The following is a 20,607-nucleotide window of genomic DNA, read 5'->3' as shown; positions in this document are numbered from 1 at the left end:
ACGTAGCCTGCCAAAAGCCGCCCAGCCCAACCGAATCATCCTGTCAGCTTCCTTCACGAAGTCGTTTTGTTGGAAGGAAAACGAAAATCTTTGGAAAACTTCTTTTTATCGAAATAACATGCTTAACAACTTTGAATACGATGCGAAAGCACTTATGAAAGCTAAGTTAATCTTATTCAACGATTTAATCTACCTCAGGTAAATTAACTCTCTTATCACTAAGATAATGTATAAAGTTTTCCCATAGACGAGCTTTTGCACGGCAATCCGTATAAAAGTTTTTTAATTGATAGCACAAGCATTTATCGTAATGAGACCCGAGAGAGACCTCAAACGGTTCTCGTCATTATATACTATGGCAATTATAGGTTTTCCTCGCAGTTAGTGTACTACTCGTTGTATTATGAAGAAATATGTAACGTATTTTTTTAGCCTTTAAGTTACGTACTAAATTTATCCAGTAAGTTTCTTCTTCAATGAAAAAGGTCTGCAACCTACTGCTAACTGGTAGTCGACGAATTTCTTTGAATTTATTACCTCGATTCAATAATAAAATAGAAACAAATATATGTATAATAATAAGTAGTAATAATATTTTAGTGTTTACTCAACTACACCACAATACATCATACATCATACATAACTATGTATTGAGTTAAAAATAGCATGTTTTTTGTTGCTTTCGAAAAAATTCAGTTGAATACACTTACCTACAATTAAATATTGAGAAGGGTATACGTAAAAGGAATCGAAGCGTTGATTTGCCCGTAAATATGGGTGAAATAATAGTACTACTTATGTTTAGATATACACGTGTGAAGTTACTTTACTTTGTATGAGCGGTTATTGGAAGCATAAATAAAATTTTTATTCCAAACCTCTATTTTAATTGCTAAAATTAGATTAGACGTAAAATAACACATTAAGCCTTATTTTTACGTTACAACTAGCAGTAAGTCATAAAACTGAAACATAATAACGAACGTAAATATGTAGTAGGCATGTAATAAAAATTGAGTAATTCTGTTTTCTGTTCTGCTTCTATCAGGTTAGTCATACCTTTTACTATATTATATTTCACATTTTTTTCCTTTATTTTTGTAAGAGCTTCTACAGGGAATGTGTAATTTATAATTAAAAGATATGAATAATCAAGTTAAGTAAAAAGAGTTTTTTAATCAACTATTTAATAATTATTCAGTTTATTAATTACTTAGTTCGGAGTTTTGCTATAAAATGATGGGTATACTTAATTTTAATTATTCAATTAAAATACAATAAAAACTTTGATATTGTTACAGTTTTATTTTTATATAATAAAATACTGACGCGAGTTTTAATTTTATTAGGATTACCAGTAAAAAAAAAATCTTTCGAAATCAGACAGGCGAAATTATCTGTATGGTTTAAAGAAATATTTGTAGCATGAAATCAGATTTCAACTCTTAGAATTTATGAAGATCACGCCTTGAGTTAAAATTATTCGAAGCCCAAAAGTTAAGACTAGTGAATTTATGTATCTCCTGCCAATTGTTTAAAATTGTTTAGTCCTTTTACGAAAACGCTAATAAATTTAAACGATTGAGTCTTAATGGTGACAGAAAGTCATTAAGACCCATTGTAAATATTTGACCAGACGACAAAAGCTCAGGAAAAGTTAATTTGTTTATTAAAACAGCTAGATGGTATTTATTTATTTATTCCCCCTTTGACAGAATTCTACTTTAATTAATTACATTTTTTTGTCGTTTCAAGGAATAGATATTATTAGCAGCCCGGGTTCCATAGACTCCGTGACTTTTCTTCTTGGCATTAGTATGTAAATTCGTCCGCTTAAATCTATATATTAATACGTTAAGCAAAAACTTTGTACCCCTTTTCACGAAAATTGTGCGGACGGAGGAGTATGAAATTTCGTACACTTATAGTTTATATAGAGAAGAAGTGCAGAATGCTAATATATTTTTTTAAATTCAGAATAAAAAATACATAAAATCAATAAAGAAAACATTACACACACTACTATGTATTTGACATACACACGCGCATATTATACTCTTTTGTTGATTGTCAAAGTCTGTAGTCAATTGAAAATATTTAAAATAGGTTCTCTATTTTCATAATTTTTTGGTTTTCTACAATTTCAATTCCTAATTGTGGTCAAAATTCGTCCACTGGGCGACCACTAGTTTTGATTAATACTTAAATATCATTTCGATTGTATTAATTTAGGACTGACATATGACATTGTATCAAAATAAATCCGAATGACATATTGCGCGAAAACATTTAACGCTAATAACACTTGTATTCAAGAATTGAGATGAAACCGTAGTAAATAACTAACTACTCGGTTTTATTCCTGACTTATAATGACTGCACTCAAATTGAAATGAAACTCTTGTAGCTTTTAGCAATTAAACTCTTTCATTCCCATTTCTCTTTTGATATCGACTGCTTCACGAACTTTTGGTTATTATTTTATTATTCAGAAAGTCACAATGAATAAGTAAAGAGATAAGTTTTTAACTGTGATAAGTTTTTCGTCTGAGAAAAATGAACTCACTTTAATCAAGTACGATAATTAAAATTTCAGTAAATATCTCCTATGTAATAACTTCTTTTCTGGTTCTTTATACTTTACTTAATGTTTTAAATATAGAATACTTATCAGTAAAATTGAACAGTGAAAAAACCTTATTCAAATTAGTTCAGTAGTCTGAAAATATTCGTACCTACAAAATTGACACACTATGTTTATATAGAATGGATTTTTGAAGCAAAAACAATTTTTACTCCGAAAAAGTCGCAGGATTTCAATTAAGCTTACTGTATTTTATTTCTAAAATAAGGCTTCGTTCGTTTTTCCTTTCACAACATCCGACATGTTCGAACTCTTGTTCTTCTAATTCTTCTTTGGCTGTAGCTCCCTTGCGGAATTATGTTCGAATGATTCGATTAGAATTCGAACTGACATGCTTAAATCGACGAATCTCTTACACTTTTTAATCTTATTTCAATCTAAACTAGCTATACCCGTGGGACTAATTCGTACTGAATAAGTACAATAATTATCACTTTACAAAATTACAAAAAAAGTTGAACATAAATTTTACCGACCGTTCCTTATGTTGACGTCGTTTCAAAATTAAAGCCGACGTATATATAAATTTAATAATTCATTAATTTACAAAAACAAAAGCAATAATATTTTTTTTAGTTGCTGATGACGGTAGAGAAAGCAATTACATATCTATAAAATGACATATAATTTATGTGGAATAATTGTGTGGGATTTTTCTAAAAAGGGAGGCAAACATCTTAACCTACTTAGCGCATTATACTAGTGGTCGCTTAGCGGTCGAAATTCGACCATAATTTAAAATTTAAATTAGTAAAAACCAAAAAATAATGAAAAAATAAAGAACCTTATAATATGTGTGTGCGTGTGTCAAATACGTGGTAGTATGTGTAATGTTTTTTTATTGATTTAATATATTTTTATGCACAATTAAAAAAAATATAGCATTCAAAATATTAGCATTCTGCATCCCTTCTCTATATAAACTATACGTGTACGAAATTTCATACCCCTAAGTCCGCGCAATTTTCTTAAAAAAAGTGTACGTATATAGATGATGGTGATATAAAATTTTGTTACAATTCAATACGTAACAATTTCTGGCATTGCGTATAGGAAAGCAACTGTAGGGGAATAATTTTCATAATACATAGAGGCGTCGCCTTGTAAAATATTAAATTCTCTATTCCGCTTGTCACATTTTAGTTACAAGATCTGTCGCTGACAAAATACCTGATGTCACATTCTGAATATAAATTTAATGTTATATACTATACGAAACTGTAGGTATTAAATAATCTATACAAATAAATAAAATTGGAATGTCTGTTTGTAATATTAAAATGATCGCTTTTTACTAAAGGCATATGGATGTATACACGCGTGTATACACCCGAGTAGTAATTTTTTCGTCTTCCTTAGAAGGACCGCACCAGGCATGCCTGATCAGGATTAGATAAGGCATGTAACGCAGATGATTGGTCTCGACCTCATCTCATCCTGATCAGCCGGTTCGGTCCGGTCCTTTTTAAAAACACGAATGTATATTCTTGAAAACATTGTTTAACAAGAAAAAATAAAGCGAATTGATATTATAAATATGTTACTTGACATAATTATTATTATATTTATTTCCGTTTATTTTTCCAATGCATTATTTATTTATGTTTTTACTTTAAATATTAATTATTTTTATTCTTATGTTATTAATTAATTATTATCATTAATTAAATTTTATTTATTAACTTCTAATAATTAACTATTAATTAACTTTTCCTATTATTTACGTCTGATCCACTGTGTAGAAATGGACTCCCTGCTAGACTGTCCTGATAAGTGCGCTTAAAAACATTAATAGCGCGATTCAGGCTCAGTTCACGTAATTTCTTTCAGGCTATCCTGATCTGAACCGGACCGGGTCCTGATCCAGTATGCCTTACCATACTTGATTATATTTTACATCAGGCTATCCTTGTCTGGACCAGACCTGGTCCTGATAGAGCTTGCCGGATCTGGCATGCCTCATTCTATCCATCTCATCCTGATCAGGTCCAGACCAATCATCTGCGTTACATGCCTTTTTTAGACTTGATCAGGCATGCCTGGTCCGGTCCTTTTGAGGAAGACGAAAAAATTTCTACTCGGGTAAATCTATATCCTTGAATGATTCATTAAAGATACGTGGTAATCTAGTCAGTGCAGAATTGGTAGAGTAATTTCTGCTACTACAGGGAACAGACAACAGAGGGGTATGACGTGGACGACGTTTAGGTGCACAATATGACAGTGTACTTATTAGCTCCGGGCAATCCACGTGTCCATTAGCATCATACAAAAAACACATACCCAAGACATTGCGGCGTTCCTCAAGGGATAATAGGTTATTTCGGTGGCAATCTTCAATATAAGATTTTCAGAACTGTTATCTGCGATAGAGAATGTGTTTTAAAAACTTTTTTTGGACCCCTTCAAGTCGGTCCTTATAAATATTATACAATGGTGACCTAGGACTTGCATATTCGAGAACACTGCGAACGAATAATTAAACTGAAACGAATTGATAATAACTACAATAAATTTTACACAATATTCAGAAACATACCTGTACAGATTCCAGAATACATGAATACCCTTTAAAAATAATATTGTACATAATAATTCAAAAGAGATACGACTTACATAGTAATTTCGGATACTCAATCTATATTTGTATCTTGTAAATATCCCTGATTTCTAAAAGGGAAGTGATTCCTTGTATTTATTCGGTAGCTTCGCCTATAAACGAATAATATCGTCACTTCTTGTAACATAAATCGAAGTAAACGCCTCGAGGCAACGTGAACCTTCCTAATTTTGCCGAGATAGGCTACGGGACAAAGGACTATTTGATATATATTAGCTTTTAGTGTATACTTATCCCGGGCTTATTTATTGTTCGTTTTGATTACATGTCATATTTCACTTTTAAAAATAATTATGATTTTTGATAAACTAAAACGTTATGTAAATAATCGTGTTTACTCGCAAAAGAAAAAAAAGAGAATTCAATTAACATTGACAAGTAATACAAGACTTCAGCGTGTAATATCCCACTGCTGGGCATAGGTTTCTTTCCCCATGTAGGAGAAGGATCATAGATTAATCCACCACACTGCTCCAATGCGGGTTGACGGATATATTCCCTGCTATGAGTAACGATCGCTATCAGGTGTACATGATAACAACCGGAACTAACAGCTTAACGTACTATCTGTGGCACGGTGGGGAGACCTACAAGGACTGCACAAACACCCATACCACTGTAAACATCTTTATGGCTAATACAAATGTTTGTCATGTGCGGAGATCGAACCCGAAACCGCCAGCGCAACAGCCACAAACCAGCGCTGCGACCGTTGCGCCAACGCGGCGCGCGACCTAATGTCGTGCAAAAACTTACGCTTTACATTTTTTTTTTTGTTAGTAATACAACGTAGGTAGTCAAAAAAAATTATAAAAAACGCATTATAGTGAATAACTCAAAAGGCACTCATTAAACCATATGACAAGCACCAATTTTCGATTAAAAAAGAATCATCAAAACTGGTAGCCAAACTCAATAAAAATGTATGAGGTTAAAACACAAACAAAAACTAAGTCTAATCGAGAACCTTCTCCTTTTATTGAAATCGGTCGAAATAGCCCACGATGGGCTTCGTAAGGGACTGATCGCTCGATTTTTTTTTCAATAATAAATGAAATAGCTTAGTTAAAAATCATCTTTGCGAGTTTGTAGCTAGTAAAAAAGGATTTAAAATAAATTAAAAGAAAATGTACTAATACGGTTTTTGTTGAATTTAATTACTTCTCGATGCCTTTGACGAACTTTTGCAAAAGCAGGGAGGGCTTTGTTATATACGAAAATAAATCTGTGGCTTTCAATCAACCGTTAGCTTTCGTGATAAATTTAATTTTGCTAATGGCCCTCCATAACTAAAAGTTGCGGCCGACTGTAATTGTTGAGACGTAACTTTTAATTTACTTATATTAAAAAAAAATATATATATATATATGATTTTTCAAAAGGAAAACATAAAAACTATTACAGTATTTGAAAGGCTTCCTAACCATCTAGACATTAACATCCATTTTATTTTTGTAGTACACACTGACACACACTGACACAGCTGAATTCAACCGTCAAGTTGTGTTCTATATCTTAGTGGATATCTGCTGATCTTAACGGAAAATATATATTAGTACGCATTTCTTACGCCAAATTTGTATCGGTTCAAAAGTGCAACACCGGCTCGTCACTAGTAACGAGCGCGCGCCTTCTCTTCAGCCAAAAATTATTTTTTTTCTACACCCAGAATGTTAATTTTCTTCTTCATTTTATTACATTAGTAACAACTAACAAGACGCTTCAATAAATGCTATATCAACGGAAACCATTGTTCTACAAGTGTGTCGGTATCGATAGCGCTAACACACATAATTTTCCACAGGCCCTTACAGAACGAATAACTTACCTTTACTTAAATAGTATTTATTGGAGGTCTATAAATAAAAAAGTTTTCAATGTGAAAAAAAAATAATTTATTAATTGCTAAGTATAAAAAATCTATCTATTTCTAATTAAATCACAATTGAAACAGCGTTGAACATAATAAATATCACCTTCATTATGTTTTTTTAAGGTACTTTTGTTTAGAGTATTTTATGACTTATTATGAAATATTAATAACTGTTTAACATTTAAACATATTACATTGCAATTTACTTATTATTTAAAATTAATAATACGTATAAATATTATGAAAATAATATAAAATTTAATAGATTGCTTACAAATATAAATTCTTTTAGAAAATTTCTAGTGAAATTTTCTTGAAACGCTCATCCGATGTAACAATTTTCTGACCCAATTTTTATAAAGTCACGATAAAAAAGGTACAGAGTACTTTAGGCAGCGTTAGAATTTCTAAAAGTAATTGCAGAAATTTGATGAAAACCTGACAAATTTAAAAAATAACAAAAAAGTTTTATAGGCGTCCAAGAATAAAATTTTAGACAATTTATACAAAATATTAAAATAACCAATTTAACAAATACTAACAAAATTGCTTATAACCTGAATTTTCGCTCGTTTTCACTTTTAATACGTATAAAAATTTGTACGATATATGATAGATATATAACATTATCGACATATATTTTGACTTAGAATCAAATATATTTTTGTAATAAAATAAATAAACGCACCACACTCATCGGCCCACAGTAGGATTTACTCCTGTGTCGGGGGTCCGAAAAACACGCACTACACAAGCACAAACGCCCAGACTACAACATACATCTATATGGCCAATACAAATGTCTGTCGTGAGCGGGGATCGAACCGCGACCGCCAGCGCGACAGCCAGTGCTGTGACTGCTGCGCTAACGCGTCGTCAAAAATAACAACACTCTTCAATACATTTCAGCCAATCACAGGTATCCTACAGAATATATTTATTTACATAAATAAATATTACATTAATGAATACATATTTAGCGTGGCGCATTAATACCTTCATACGAAAATTATTTAAATCTAGTAATTAATAAATATATTCTGGTTTTCATTTTGTACTTAATAATCATTGACAATGTATAAATCATTTATATAGTTACGCGACGATTTAAAAATTTCACTACTCATAATTTATAAATAATTTGATATTATTTTGATTATGTTACAAGAATCATAAGGAATATATATGAACGAATGAGGCGTATTCAGGTCATTATTACAGGCTAGCATTTGATACTCTCGTACCTTTTACACTACGTTTAGTACTTCAGTTTTAGAGAAATATAGTACATTTAATAGAAGTGTTTAACTCTCAATATTACATTGCACAACAATTTTTTTGATAACTTTATTGTGATTCATTATTACTAAGAAGTTTTTTTTTTATAAAACTTTCAATAATAGTGGGACAAAAAATATGAAAAATAGTTTGATCGAAATTATCATACTTCAAAAGCACGAACTAGAAATTATATATATATATATATGTACGTACTTGCCGACTCGACAGACGTTGCCCTGTCTTGCAACCTATAGAACGCGTGAAGTACAAACATTAACATTAAACATTAAATTTTCTGAAATTTTCTGTGCAAATTTAATTATTATTAATTTTTAAATCCCGTAACAACATTCGACAAGATATAAGAAAACTTAAAAAAGTTAATTCCGTTCTAAAGTTATAGCGTGACCAAAGGAATATTTCATTTTTATTTATACAGATATACATTTGTTTAAGTTCAAACGTAAGTTTATTTCTTATAACACCTCTGCTTTTAGATATTAATGTTTCATTAAACATTTCTTGACTCGATAACAATAATTGAGTGTGTAACATCGATACTGTGTTATAATTATTTATTGAAATAAATAATTCATTGAAACCAAATACAGTTGACAGTGGAAAGTCTTCAAATTTTATTTTCTACCTATAGCTAATGCCATATTTCTTCGCTACTTGTGGAGTGTGAGTGGTGGCTACAGCCAGCAGAAACGGTACATCGTTAATGTCAATGTTGAGAGACTTCGTCAGAGTGGCGATGTCGCAGAAATCCGTTGACATTAACATATCCGCTAACGTTTTTGATAGCACGCAGAATTCACGCAGCTTACTCTCGAGGTAGAGGAGACACTGAAATATATTGTTTTAATTAGATATTGATTTGTGTTTATTGATTTGGAATTATCGTGGGATAAAGTGGTTTTTTACGTAATTAGGTCGGCAAACAAGCGTACGGCTCACCTGATGGTAAGCGATTACCGTAGCTTATAGACACCTGCAACACCAGAAGCATTACAAGCGCGTTGCCGACCCTATCCCCGATTTCCAGCTCTGGTCACCTTACTCACCAACAGGAACACAATACTGCTTGAAAACAGTATTATTTAGCTGTGATCTTCTATAAGGTCGAAGTAATACCCCAGTCGGGCTGCTCCGTATTTTGAGTAGGAAATTTTCTGCTGTGCCCTACCTCAGTTATTATTGGAATTATCGTGGATTAAAAGGATGATGATGACGATTCCGTAAAGAAATTGAAAATATTCCAGTTTATAGTATATTGCTTGAAATTATTGTTTAATGCGAACCAGGATTAATAGTGGATTACAGTACTTAATTGAGTTCATTACGTTTATTTAGTATGGAGAAACAGGCCTATGCCCAGCAGTGGGATGTTACAGACTGAATGCGATACATAATTACATTTAGTACATTCGTCTTACACTAAGCTCAACTTCAATTATACGTTACAAGACTTTGACTCTGTCATATATAATACTTTTAAGTAAAGTTACCTGTTTAGGCGGTACTCGCGCTAGTCTCATGGCGGGTATCGCGTCGAGCATACCACCCACTAGCGGCGACAAACCGCTGGAGCCACACTCGCGCCCCACCAGCCTCACCTCCCTGGGCGACACAAAATTAATACGATGAAGCGTAGATCTAGCCGCTACTTAACTTTCCACCCATACATATTTAAGGCAAACTCGCGTCACGCTTGTTTGAAGTATTACTGTGAGATAGGAAAATATTTTGTTACAGCAGAAATCTGGTTACCAATTTTTAATATGGTTATATATACACATACACGTGTTTTAAAAGAATATGTACATAAATAAAAAATAGTTATTGTCATAGATATTTTTTGGCCGATTGTACGTTGTACTTGTAATTTAAAATGTGTAGCACCACCGCGGTGTTATATAAAAAGTGCAATTTGTATACATTTAAATGTTAATTAAGGTTGGCAATGTTGAGTTTGTTGTTTAATGTGTATGTTTTCTGTATCTTTTATTTCTCTGTATGAAACTAGTCAATATAAATTTAACAATACAGTTGGATTAATTTAAAAGTTTCTATTTATATTAGACTTAATATCAAAAAGCAAATTTATCATTTATATAAAACATTTAGATTTGTTTCCAGTTATAATAATAAAAATATGCATACCAGTTGTTAGTATCCCCAACTATGGCTATGGCCTGTACCGGCGGGTCTAGTGTTTTGTTCAGGTACGATGTGAGGTCTAGGTCCCGTCGGAGGTCTGCCTCCCAAGTGTTTGGATCCGCAACGGTTCCTATAACGAAATTATTCCTAATTTAAAATAAATTTATATAAGCCAATCTAATTAATTTCGAATATTTATAATAGTCATGCCTCGCCATGTCATACGGAACTCGCGGTGAGGGTGATTCGGGGGTACCGTACGGTATCGTGGGCTGCAGCTACTGCCCTAGCTGGCGACCCCCCGTGGGAGCTCGTGGCGGAGGTCCTTGCCGAGACCTACTCATACGTATCGGGTAGGAGGGCTTTCGGTGAGAACCCCACGTTGGACGGGATCCTACGGGTGCGCCGGATGGGGCAAGAAGCATTAATGCGGAGGTGGGGGGAGGACCTGGCGGAGCAGCCGCATGACACACGCGTAACGGCTGCCTTGCGCCCGGTCCTTGAGCGGTGGATGCGCCGTAAGCGCAAACCCCTCACCTTCCGTCTGACGCAGGTTCTCACCGGGCACGGCTGCTTTGGTGAATACTTGTGTCGGACGGCCCAAAGGGAGCCGACGACTGAATGTCACGATTGTGGCGCAGCGGTGGACTCTGCCCAGCACACCCTCGAGGTGTGCCCGAGATGGGCGGCGCTACGTCGCGATCTGACGACAGTCCTCGGAGGGGACTTGTCACTGCCGAGCGTTATCACCGCGATGCTCGGCGACGACGAGTCCTGGAAGGCGATGGTCTCCTTCTGCGAGACAGTAATGTCCCAGAAGGAGAACGACGAGCGGATGAGAGAGGGGGCCGCCGACGAGGCCTCCGTCCGCAGGCGACGAACGGGGGTGCGTAGGAGGCGCTACTTAATGCGTTTCCAGTAACGCCCCTGTGCCCATGTCGGGCCGGGATGGGAACCCGGTCCTGCTAGACATGGCGTCGTCGGGATTGTTCAGAGGTGAGCCGGACAGTCCCATGGAGGAGAAGTCTGGTCTTTTCGCCGAGGCCAGCCTGTCGCTGGAGGGATCCTGTTGCCTGCAGATCCGGGACCCTCCAATTAAAGCGGCTGAAGGCTCCCGCAGGGGTTTTGGTCGGTAGTGCACCCCCAAGTGCTAAGCCGACATACGGTCTAGGAATGCCTACCCGGGCATCCTGGATATCACCCGTAAATGGGTTACCCTGCGATATCAAAAAAAAAAAAAAAAAAAATGTCATACGGAACAAAAAAGTATATATGTAAATTATAACTTGTCAACAACTTGTAACCAATATTACTTATTTAGAGAATACTGTTTTTGATAGGATACTGTATTCATGTACTTATCTAAAAGACTAATAACATGTTTAGTATTAAATATAAGTCTTATCAACATTCATAAAAACAACTAAACATATCTCTATGTGTATCTGTTCGCGTTAAATTCAAAAATCACTGAACAGATTTTTATACAGTTATCACCCATAGATAAAGTGATTCATGAGACAGGTTGGAGTGTACAATTAGTTAAGGTTTCGTGCAAATTGGCGTACAAAGCGTTATGGTAATCTTGTCAATCTTGTTTTTATATTTATAAAACACGTCACTTTTATATACTAGGTTAACAAGTAAAGACAGTAAAGATATGTCAGTATCCGATGACTGATAAGACATTTATTTGATTTCTGTACATAAGTATGTATTTTATTTACATGTATTTTTTTAACTTATGTTTTTACAAATTTAAAATTAATAAACACATTTTAAAATTTAAACATAATTAACCACCACAAAAATCATTAAAAAGAAACCTTTGAAACCCTAAAAGTACAAAATACCGACTTTTCCTACCATATGATAATAATACAATAGATACATCACTCACCTTGTAAAACTAAATCAGGTACATAGTGACTCGTAAGACCGCCTAGCAGTGAGGCCTCGTAACCAGACAGCCTTTGTGTTTCAAGCTTGCTCGACACTTGCCTCAGAGGAAACTCTATCACTTGCCTCACTTTCAGCTTATTTACAACAGGCTTATTTTCCTCTCTCTCACCTTTAACACCACTTACTCTAGAGATAGGACCGTCAGGTTTCTCCGGATTGACAATCATTGTATTATCTTTTACTTTCCTGACAAACGTTTTAGGTGACATTTCTCGATGGCTCTGAATTTCATCAACCACTGTCTCCTTGGCGTATTGAGGTTCTGATTGGCGCGGTATATCGTTCCTGTATTCCATTTCTGAAGCGTTAGTCGGCGTTTGCAACATCGACTCCATCAACTGACACTTATAGCAAGTCTCACATCTCTCTTCCTGTATCTGAGGTACGAGAGTTGGATCGAACTGATAGTTATCCAGCTTCAGGTTACCCGGCTTACCGATATAATGTCTATCTAAAATCTCTAGATTCTTGCTCTTCATATAATTAGTGACTATCTGTGGGTACTTATCGAACTCGAACTTAAAACCGGAATGTTTTATTGGCTTGGAATGTTGAAGTGTCTGTCCACAACACTTGGAGGGGCTCTCGGTGTTTCTCGATGACTTATCCTTATCGCAATCACTCTTACAAATCTCAGCCTTTTCTGGAGTTTTACCATCGACCTGACTTTCGACCTCGTCTTGAGGTTTCGCCGATTTTTTCGCGGTTTGTTTCCCGCTCGACTTATTTTTGAGGCCTACGAGCTTATCGTCATCGCCGAGCACGAACACGACTTTCTTTGTCTCCCATTCCTCTGAAGCCGATAAGTTCGGGCTCGAGTCGGACGATTCCTTCAACGAAGTCATCATAGTCGGATGCCTCCTTAAAGGTTTCACCTGACTGTCACCACAGCTACTGCCATCCATCGCGAAATCTGAACTAGAGAGCTTTTGATTCAAATCAACCAGCGTCATAGATTTTTTTAAACTAATATCGCTAGCCACTAACGTACTGACACTGACACCACTGCTTTTACTTAACGAAGGCACTTTTAAACTGTGCTTGACACTACACTCATTCACTTCCAATTTAACCGTCCTCGCTACGTCTGAATTCTGTTGATTTTTCAAATTTACGATTTTCCGTTCATTGAGCAAACATTCTTCATACTTGTAATCGTTTTTGCTGACGTCACCGCAACGTACGAAATATGTTAATACGGATAGGAGTCTTGTTATGAACTGTTGGTTCTTCGAGCCTGTGATGATAGTTCTGGCTGAACGTGGTGGATAGCCGATGCTACCGCAGAGGTCAGTTAATTGCGCCCTCAATGCGTTATATGGGCGTCGAATATCTAATTTTTTTGAAGAACACTCTTCTTTATCAATGGCATCATAAGGACTGACCGTAGTCACCCATCCGAGATGATGTGTAAGAACGTAGGTTACAAGCGTGCTGATAAAACTGAAAAAAGGAAACATTTTGATAATTACCTGTCTGAAATAAATTACGTTATTGGTATCTAGTACACGATTCTGTCTCTTGGCACTGTTCTCTTTTTCGTTTGGTTTAAGAAAATCTCATAAGTACTCGAAGACATTTATATCCTAATAAAATTAATATACGGCTTGTAAAAACATATTATATTTATGTGTTTTGATCCAATACCGTTATATTTCCTAAGTAAAAAATGCAGGTAAAAATAACCATGAGCTGGTGTTGGTTTCATGTTTTTAATAAGGGAAAAAACTTTTTGACTCTATCATATAATGAAGTCATAGTAATAAAATCATGCATTAAAAAAAATACAGATAAAATCTGCTTTCTTCTTGATGAATGACAAGAAGAGAAAAAATGAACGATTTTTCTTCACACCCACGTAAAAGTTACACAACTAATTCACACAATTTGTAAACGACGTTCTATTGAAAGAGATCACGTGAAAAACACGTAAACACGGCAAACAAAAATAGGCGACACGCTAGCATCGACCGCTAGAAATAAACAAAAAAGTTGCACTTGACAGTGACTCCATTCACACGTGTCTGTAATTATCGGACGAAAGGTCTTAAGACAGTAGTCTCCCTCGACAGTCTTTTTTTTTATTTGAAGACCAAGTAAGACTGAGTATGTTGGACACAATCCAACAAAACGTCACTGATATCTCTTGCCATCGATTATCTATGGACAATTAGACTAATATTAAAAAGTTAAAGTTTACGAAAATATCCTAATGTGTGCACTACATTTTTGAACACAAAAAAAAATGTGTATCGAACTAAATTCTTTTATAATCAACTTTAAAAAAGGAGACGGTTCTTAATTCGACTATAATGTGTGTAATTATGATGTCGTGTAGTGGATGTGGATCCCATTTTCGATCGAGATATAACGAGTACTCTTTGAGTTATATCTAATAATGCGTATTTATTTGTCTATTTTTTGACTACCGACTTCGTATTAGTTGTCGATGTAAATTGAAGTTGTTTTTTTTTTCGTTTGCGACAAAATTATTCCAGTTTCGTTAGCATTCAAAATAGCCTACCTAAACCTAATAAAATCACCATTTTTATCAATTATAATTGATTAACTTTTTATCTGATGATGATGTTAATGACTTGCCTTGATACAAATTTAGCAGATATTTTATTTACTTACAACAATAAAACTGTCGACGAAATTTAAGTATCATTACACTTAAAATATACTAAAAATAAATGTCGCTAAATGAACAAAATGTATCTTAAATTTGCACAAATGTCATAATTCTTTATTCTTAAATAATAAATGGAATAAAAATAAAACACGCTAATATAAAAAATACACAATTTTTAAAGCCTTTAGGAAATTTATTAGCACCTATATGCGAGTACAAATTTCAAAACAAAACCATCTAATTACATTATCAACCAGTTATTGAGTATGTCTTAAAATAATTTTATTATTTGTATGATTAGTATCTATACAAATAAATAAAATTGGAGTGTCTGTTTGTAATATTAAAATAACCGCTTTTTCGCGATACATAATACCAAAACAACATTTTTACAATTTTTGTCTGTCTGTGTGTTTCTTCCGGCTAATCTCTGAAACGGCGGGACCGATTTGACGGAACTTTCACTGGTAGACAGCTGATATAGCAAGGAGTAACATAGGCTACTTTTATTTAGAAATTACTTAGAAATTTATTTATTTTATAATTCTGCGAACTGAACAAGAACTTTTTGTTAAATTCCACGCGGACGAAGTCGTGGGCACAGCTAGTCGACTATAAAAAAGAATAACTAATATTTAATAAACTGGAGAGACCAGAGATATAGACGTGCTTACCACGCCATAGATAGGATATTTGGTACATTTTAAGTGTAAATGTTTATATTTTAAGTAGGTCCGATTCTGTACATTGAAAATATTTTGAAAAACAATTTTGTAAGCAAAACAGACGATACTGAAGCCAAGGCCGTTATATCATAATAATTTTAAGTCAGAAATTCAATTTAGTTCCTTTGGGAGAGAAAAACGTAATTTTAAGTGAAGAATGCAAAAATGTAACTTAGGGGGCGTTCATAAAATACGTGAGATGTTTAAGGGGGGGAGGAGGTCGAATCAAATCTCATCTAATCTCACGTTGGAGAGAGGGGGGCCTCGGCAAATATCACGCATTCTTTTTCTTATTGACACAAAAAAAAAACTATTTTGGTCCATTTAATCTAGATTGTACAGGCTTAAGATTTAATCTGAAGCGTAATCGTAATACGATTAAGATCATTCACTAATTCGTTCGAAAGAAAATAATTTCAATAACAATCCAACGCGTTTACGTAAGAAACCCACATTCTGAAAAATCTCACGTGAGATTGTGGGATGGGCTTGAATAAAATCTCACGACATCTCACCAGGGGGGAGGAAGGGACAGAAAATTTAAAAAAACACTTCACGTAATTTATGGACGCCCCCTTATAAATACTAGTATAATAGTAAAATTATTAGAAAAAAATATCATTTAAGTATTTTAGCTAAAACATTCTAGAAGTAAAACACATCTCATTCAAAAATGGAATGCCATTTCGATAGACTTTGTGGGTAATAAATTGTTATATACGTCATAGCTGTATTCTCGGTATAAAATGAACGTAATATTTCCAACACCTGCCCACGAACACTCCGCCTAAAATATTGGGTACTTTTTTAACGCTCCAAGAAATGAAAAAATATTTATCACGGCACTAAAAATAACCTGCACATTTTTGAGATAGAAATTTTGTTATTGGAAAACATTCAAAGTTTTATAAAGTCAATGCCCAGTTATTATTTTCACATATATTGTATACATAATTTTTTCGTACAAAAACAGGCATTTATAAAGAGAATGTGTTATTCAGTACTAGGATAAGAAACAAGCGTACGGCTTTGCCGATAAAATACTGTAGCTTATGGAAACCTGCAACACTAGGATCAATGCAAGCGCGTTGCCGACCCCAGGAGCTCTGGCCACCTCACCCACCAAGGAACACAACACTGCTTAAAAAAAGTATTATTGAGCTGTGATTTTCTGTAAGGTTGAGGTATTTCCCCAGTCAGGCAGCTCCAAATTTTGAACAAGATATTTCTATATTAAGGCACAATAGTATACCCTTATCTCAATAAAATTATTAGCTGAGATCTTCTGTAAGATGGAGATTCTGTATTTCCTATATTTTCAACATGCCGAAACTCTGAAAATCAACAAAAAATCAAAAGTACTTACAAATTTGTACTCTTCGTGTCACCAACAGCAAGTACGGAGCATAGATCTGATAGTAAAGCGTCCGCCATTTTATTCGCTTTTCGTGGCTCACTAGTGACAAGCTCCAACCAAACTGGGTGTAATCTTGGCCCACACATCAGATCTGACAACCTGGAATTTACATTATTTCTTGTCATAATTACCCTAATATTTACACTGTTTACCCATTTACCCTGATATTCGACGTACTAATGGGTAAAGGATTAAACTGTAGATGTACCGCGTTGTTTAAATACTTGTCAAATATTTGACATTGTTACTTGTTTCAATTACTCTAATACTTAAGGTACAGTTCAACCAAAATTTGGATTTGGAATTTGGACTGAGGAAATTCCGCTACTTCATCTAGTTTGTTTAAATACTTGTTAGTCATATAATATTCATATATTTGAATGTTATTGTTTTTAAGAAGCTTGAATATATGCATATTATTACCAAAAAAAATATGTTAAAATGTGAAATGAAATCTGAAACTAGGAGAAGCTAAATTGATCAGGTAAATATAGACATAGATAGTAAGGTACTAGACGATTTTCGAACGAAAACGAATCGAAAGGGTGAATATCGATTCAACAAAACTTCGCCAAGATACAGAACGACATTCTAATTAAATATTCTAGTTTTTATACTTCAATTTAGTGGATAAAATTCGAACTACCGTTGCTAGATTCAGTATGTACTAACTACGTAACCCCAAACAGAAACAATTGAGAAAAAACAAAGTCGTAATTCCTTATCATCTTCAAATGCTATCGTTAACACTTTTAAAAAACGTTTAACACATGATTTACGACAATTTGACGGACAATAAAATTTTAGATCAATAAACAATTAGGCCATTTAATTTGGCTTCCGTCCAGATCATTATAACTACAAAACAAGTATACAATCAACTGAAGTCGACAATTTAAACACAGCGGTCATTTGTTAAACAGATGAGACGTGTTAATCGAGCACGTGATGTGTGGCGATTAAATAACGCCTACCCTGAAATAGAATTGCTCGACTATCTTAAATATAAAAGAACGTCGATATGAAATTTTAACTTCAGAGTTACTCAATAAAATGCTCATTCCTAATCGTCTCAAAACCGAATGAGGACTTTTTCCATTATCTCAGATACCGATAATTAATAAGTTAGTTAGTTGTACAACAATTTCCACCGAATATGGTCTTGGTCAGTTTAATTTTCTATTCAAATATCAACTATTATTTTCATGTCACGGGGTAATTTTGAAATTTTCTTTGAAAAATATTTTATTACACAGTTTCTTCCTTAAATTAACTTTAATTTACGTTATACTATTTAACAAGTAATGTTAACTTTGTCGATTATATATACAAAGTAAAAACGATCCTATCTTAAACTGTTTATGAATTTTCATAAGAATTGATTCGTATCGTAAAACGGCAACGTGTAAAAGTAATACAGTATCTGCAACTTTCACATTTGTTTTCACATTTTCAAATAGGCAAACGTTGTTTCTTTTATACCATAGAAAATAAATAACAAATCCGAAGGTTGGTCTATCAATCCATCATAAGACAACAACATCCTAAATATACAAAACGTTAGCGTCTAGTGCCTGATTTATGTCAGAAATGTTTATGAAAGAACGAGTAAATAATATTTTCAAACGGATCATTCGGATGGATATTTTTCAAAACATTGAAAAACTATGACCTTTGAATGCTAAATAAAAAGTCTGACTGGTAAAAAACCACTACTCAATTCAGACACACCTTTAAAAAAATAGAATATTTGTGTTTGTTTTTTTTTAATACAGTTCTTATTTTAAATGTTTTCCAACTTACCATCTCGTTGCATCTCCAGCGGCTTTATGCAGTGTTGATACGAAAGCATTTCCATACCCCGCGGTTATAGTTGCGAGATGAAGCCGACACACCAACGCTTGGAGTTGAGGCGAATGCTCCATACAACGACGGACTAAGTCCCTAGGAATACAAGTATACTTTCTTAACATTTATTTATGTAAATTCTCTATATTTGAGTTAAGCGTAGACTATAATATATATAATAGTATAATTATAGAAAGACGATGTAATAGACATGGTTTTTCAAAACCAAACTAAAATATTAGGTCGAAATATTTAATTTAACATATAACTAGTAAAAATGGACCAAAATAATTTATTATCTTGTACTTACTACGGATAATTATATATCACATTATAGAGTAAACATCTTTTAAGCATTTTACGTGTAAGTTCATTTACATCACTGTATAAGCTTCAGTCAGTAATATCCCACTGCTGGGCAAAAGTCTCTTTCCACATGCAGGAGAATATATTGCCTACTAAGAGTAACGATCGCTATCAGATGTACATGATAACAACCGGGACCGACGGCTTAACGTGCTCTCCGAGGCACAGTGGGGAGACCCACAAGGACTGCACAAACACCCAGACCACGGCAAACGTCTGTATGGGAAATACCAATGTTAGTCACGTGCGGGGATCGAACCCGCAACCCCCAACGCAACAGCCACAAACCAGTGCTGTGAACGTTGCGCCAATGTGTCCTCACTGGATAAAATAATAAAAGTATGTTTGTATATTGGTAGGCAGAATCTTGCAGTTTTAAGAAAAATTTGGTCAACCTATCTCTTGAGTTCCACTAAACCGATTTGGACATTTGTATAATATTTGCATCTGCTCGATTCCTGTTTATGGGTGAAATAAATTGTTTGAGCGAAAATTTTAAAATCCAAAAAAACTGTGACAAGCTACAATTTGGGTAATAATGTTTATTCCTCTCATTATAAAATTGACTTAATTCAGACTGAAGATAAAGCACATAATGAAAGACAAACAACCTTGGATTTAATAACATTAGCGTGGATTATATAACACTCGAATATAAATAACCACGGAAAAATACTTAAAATGACTATTGCGACTGTAACATTTTACAAACGTGCTATTTTGAAAATTTTATCTTTTTAACGAATTAATTATTTAATTTATTTATTTATTATTTTGGTGGTGCCGTACTTAATTATAAACTCTATAGTTTTACCGATTAAAAAGTACATGATGTAAGAAAGCGTAGGCGTATAAATTCTAAAATTTAAAGACTGTAATTTCAAGACTATTTCGAAGGTATTTTATTGGTAATAAACTTCGTCTATGATATCATTGTTAGCGTTATAGCATCGTTGCTTTAAGAAAAGTTTATTACTAAATGGAAAAAATAAATCAGTCTATTATCATACCATTTCGTGACTATAGACTATTTTTTAGATCTTTTAATAAATTTTCTTCACTTTACATAAGAG

General features: G+C 34.0%; 1 protein-coding gene across 1 annotated transcript in view; it reads right to left on the bottom strand.

The window, feature by feature from the left end:
- Positions 1-8,868: 8,868 nt before the first annotated feature.
- Positions 8,869-20,607, bottom strand: part of LOC123654225 (folliculin-interacting protein 1) — a 29,190-nt gene continuing 17,451 nt past the window's right edge. The window contains exons 8-14 of the mRNA XM_045590139.1: positions 19,124-19,264; positions 17,270-17,419; positions 13,218-13,986; positions 12,482-13,175; positions 10,585-10,711; positions 9,930-10,041; positions 8,869-9,267 (exon numbers count right to left, since the gene is read on the bottom strand). Coding sequence (XP_045446095.1) covers positions 9,061-9,267; positions 9,930-10,041; positions 10,585-10,711; positions 12,482-13,175; positions 13,218-13,986; positions 17,270-17,419; positions 19,124-19,264 — 2,200 coding nt within the window. The 3' untranslated portion in view covers positions 8,869-9,060. The remainder of the gene's footprint in view (positions 9,268-9,929; positions 10,042-10,584; positions 10,712-12,481; positions 13,176-13,217; positions 13,987-17,269; positions 17,420-19,123; positions 19,265-20,607) is intronic.

This window comes from Melitaea cinxia, chromosome 6 (assembly GCF_905220565.1).
Source record: "Melitaea cinxia chromosome 6, ilMelCinx1.1, whole genome shotgun sequence".
Taxonomy (NCBI): domain Eukaryota; kingdom Metazoa; phylum Arthropoda; class Insecta; order Lepidoptera; family Nymphalidae; genus Melitaea; species Melitaea cinxia.
Note: the sequence above shows the minus strand (reverse complement) of the source record. Positions and strands in the feature narration are given on the sequence as shown.